The 3155-nt window shown below is 37.6% G+C and overlaps 1 protein-coding gene across 1 annotated transcript in view; it reads left to right on the top strand.

Moving 5' to 3' along the window:
- ERBB4 (erb-b2 receptor tyrosine kinase 4) overlaps positions 1 to 3155 on the top strand; it is a 1285626-nt gene that overhangs the window by 1241876 nt on the left and 40595 nt on the right. Inside the window, 1 exon segment of the mRNA XM_010861119.1 lies at positions 190 to 360. Within this exon segment, the coding sequence (XP_010859421.1) occupies positions 190 to 360 (171 nt within the window).

Below are 3155 nucleotides of genomic sequence, written 5' to 3'. Positions count from 1 at the left end.
TTTATCTTTCCCTGTCATATCTATATATGTTATAGGCTTCTATATGGCAGGTAATTGTGCTAAATATTTTTTAATGAGTGCATGAATTTGCAATGATTTTGATATTATATAAATTTGCTGCAAACTTCACATATTTAACATGAAGGAAAGAATCATTTTTGTCTGTGTATCTGATGGGCAATTTTTTAGGGTGATGATCGTATGAAGCTTCCCAGTCCAAACGACAGCAAGTTCTTTCAGAATCTCTTGGATGAAGAAGATTTAGAAGATATGATGGATGCTGAGGAATACCTGGTACCTCAAGCTTTCAACATCCCTCCTCCCATCTATACTTCCAGATCAAGAATTGACTCAAATAGGGTAAGAAGTATTACATACCACTTCTCATATTATTTCTGAGAAACAAAATCATGGAAATACTCTGCAAGCACAAAAATTACCAAATAAATAGTATAGCTCAAATCAGTGTGATTCCTAAATTAAAAGCAAGTTTTATCAACAAAAGATATGCCAAACTTGCCACATATAGTTAATTTTGAAAGGCAAGCATGGGCAATACAACATGAACTCTAAAATATCTTCAAGATTTCAAAAGGAGAAAATTTTTTTTTTTGGTCTTAAATTTAGTTAAAACAAATTTCAATTTTTGAAAATCTATCACCAATTCAAACTAATAAATCTGTATGTGTTTATAAATAAATGAAAATTCTTCCCAAGATAGGCTTTCTTCTTTTTTCTTAATAAGATAATGTGACTTATTGGTCAAGAGACAATACAAGTACAGCTCTTTCTTTAGTGGACGTTAAATATTTTCTGTGAGGTCGAAGTAGAAACAGAACACTGTGCAACCCTTTGGACTAAATCAATCATCTTGGTAGGGCTTCTGAATCATTTCTAAGATGCAGATTTAAATTTTGAAAGAAGCATCTGAACATAATTTCCATTTCATGTTAAATATTAAGTCCACTCTATGTGAATAGCATTTTTTTCTCTGAAAACTATAAGTTCACGAATTCATTCATTTATTTTTTGATATTGGTTCATCACTCCTTCAAAATTTATTGAATACCTCTGCATTACTAGACGATTGAAATTCAAAAAGTTTGACATAGTTACTACTTTCAAGATATACCAACTTTGACAAAAGTCACAAAGATATAGAGACAGAATGCAACATGATTGTGTTATAATCAAGTGTTCATTGGCCATTATGGAGCATAGAGAAGCCTGTGATAAGTTTCTTCAATTGAAAAGACATACACATGATGCTTACTTTTTTTCTAGAAAGCAATTCTTTTCTTTTGATTTCCTCCTCCCTCTAAGAATATTGTCATAGCTTGTGGAACAAGCAGCATCCTATTTGTCTTGACCATAAGCATAAACTCATTCCAGTATTCTTGCCTGGGAAATCCCATGGACAGACGAGACTGGAGGGCCACAGTCCATGGGGATGCAAGAGTTGGACGCAACTTAGTGACCAAACCCCCACCACAGTAAGCATAAAAAACTTTCAACTTGCTGCTCATTCTCCAAAACAAAGTCATTTACTTTATTTCAAACTGATAGCAGTAATAAACCTCGTGCTTACTATATGTCAACATATACATGTTTACTCTTAATCCTTAGAACAATCCCATGAGGTTCTAATATCATTATCTCTGTCTTAAATATGAAGAAACTTGTCACAGATTTAAGGACTTGATGGATGTCACCCAATCAGTACAAGTTCAGGATCCTAATGTGTACAGTCTCTCTGTGCTATTCATACGATTGCTTCAAAGTGATTGGAACATGTTCTCTTCAATACAGTTGTTTCTCTTGGCATCAACCTCAACCTCTGAGTTACATATTGTTTGGAAAGCTCCCTGGGTATTTTCTTATAAAATCCATCTCCCAACCTGCCCCATACCTTTTCTCCCCTCCATCCTCATAAGGTCTGTTATCAGTTCAGTTCAGTCACTCAGTCGTGTCCGACTCTTTGCGACCTCATGAATCAGAGCACGCCAGGCCTCCTGTCCATCACCAACTTCCAGAGTTCACTCAAACTCATGTCCATCGAGTCGGTGATGCCATCTAGCCATCTCATCCTCTGTCGTCCCCTTCTCCTCCTGCCCCCAATCCCTCCCAGTATCAGGGTCTTTTCCAATTAGTCAATTCTTCACATGAGGTGACCAAAGTATTGGAGTTTCAACTTCAGCATCAGTCCTTCTAATGAACACCCAGGACTGATCTTCTTTAGGATGGACTGGTTGGATCTCCTTGCAGTCCAAGGGACTCTCAAGAGTCTTCTCCAATACCACAGCTCAAAAGCATCAATTCTTCAGCATTCAGCTTTCTTCACAGTCCAATATCACATCCATACATGACCACAGGAAAAACCATAGCCTTGACTAGACAGACCTTTGTTAGCAAAGTAATGTCTCTGCTTTTGAATATGCTGTCTAGGTTGGTCATAACTTTCCTTCCAAGGAGTAAGCATCTTTGAATTTCATGGCTGCAATCACCATCTGCAGTGATTTTGGAGCCAAATAAACAAAGTCTGACACTGTTTCCACTGTTTCCCCATCTATTTGCCATGAAGTGATGGGACCAGATGCCATGATCTTCGTTTTCTGAATGTTGAGCTTTAAGCCAACTTTTTCACTCTCATCTTTCAAGGGGCTTTTTAGTTCCCTCTTCACTTTCTGCCATAAGGGTGGTGTCATCTGCATATCTGAGGTTATTGAGATTTCTCCTGGCAATCTTGATTCCAGCTTGTGCTTCTTCCAGCCCAGCATTTCTCATGATGTACTCTGCATAGAAGTTAAATAAATAGGGTGACAATATACAGCCTTGACATACTCCTTTTCCTATTTGGAACTAGTCTGTTGTTCCATGTCCAGTTCTAACTGTTGCTTCCTGACCTGCATATAGGTTTCTCAAGAGGCAGGTCAGGTGGTCTGGTATTCCCATCTCTTTCAGAATTTTCCACAGTTTATTGTGATCCACACAGTTATTGTGATCCACACAGTCAAAGGCTTTGGCATAGCCAATAAAGCAGAAATAGATGTTTTTCTGGAATTCTCTTGCTTTTTTGATGATCCAGCGGATGTTTGCAATTTGATCTCTGGTTCCTCTGCCTTTTCTAAAACCATCTTGAGCATCTGGAAGTTCAC

The sequence above is a fragment of the Bison bison genome, unplaced genomic scaffold (assembly GCF_000754665.1).
Source record: "Bison bison bison isolate TAMUID 2011002044 unplaced genomic scaffold, Bison_UMD1.0 scf7180017864471, whole genome shotgun sequence".
In the NCBI taxonomy this organism is placed as follows: domain Eukaryota; kingdom Metazoa; phylum Chordata; class Mammalia; order Artiodactyla; family Bovidae; genus Bison; species Bison bison.
This window is presented reverse-complemented; position numbering and strand designations above follow the sequence as displayed.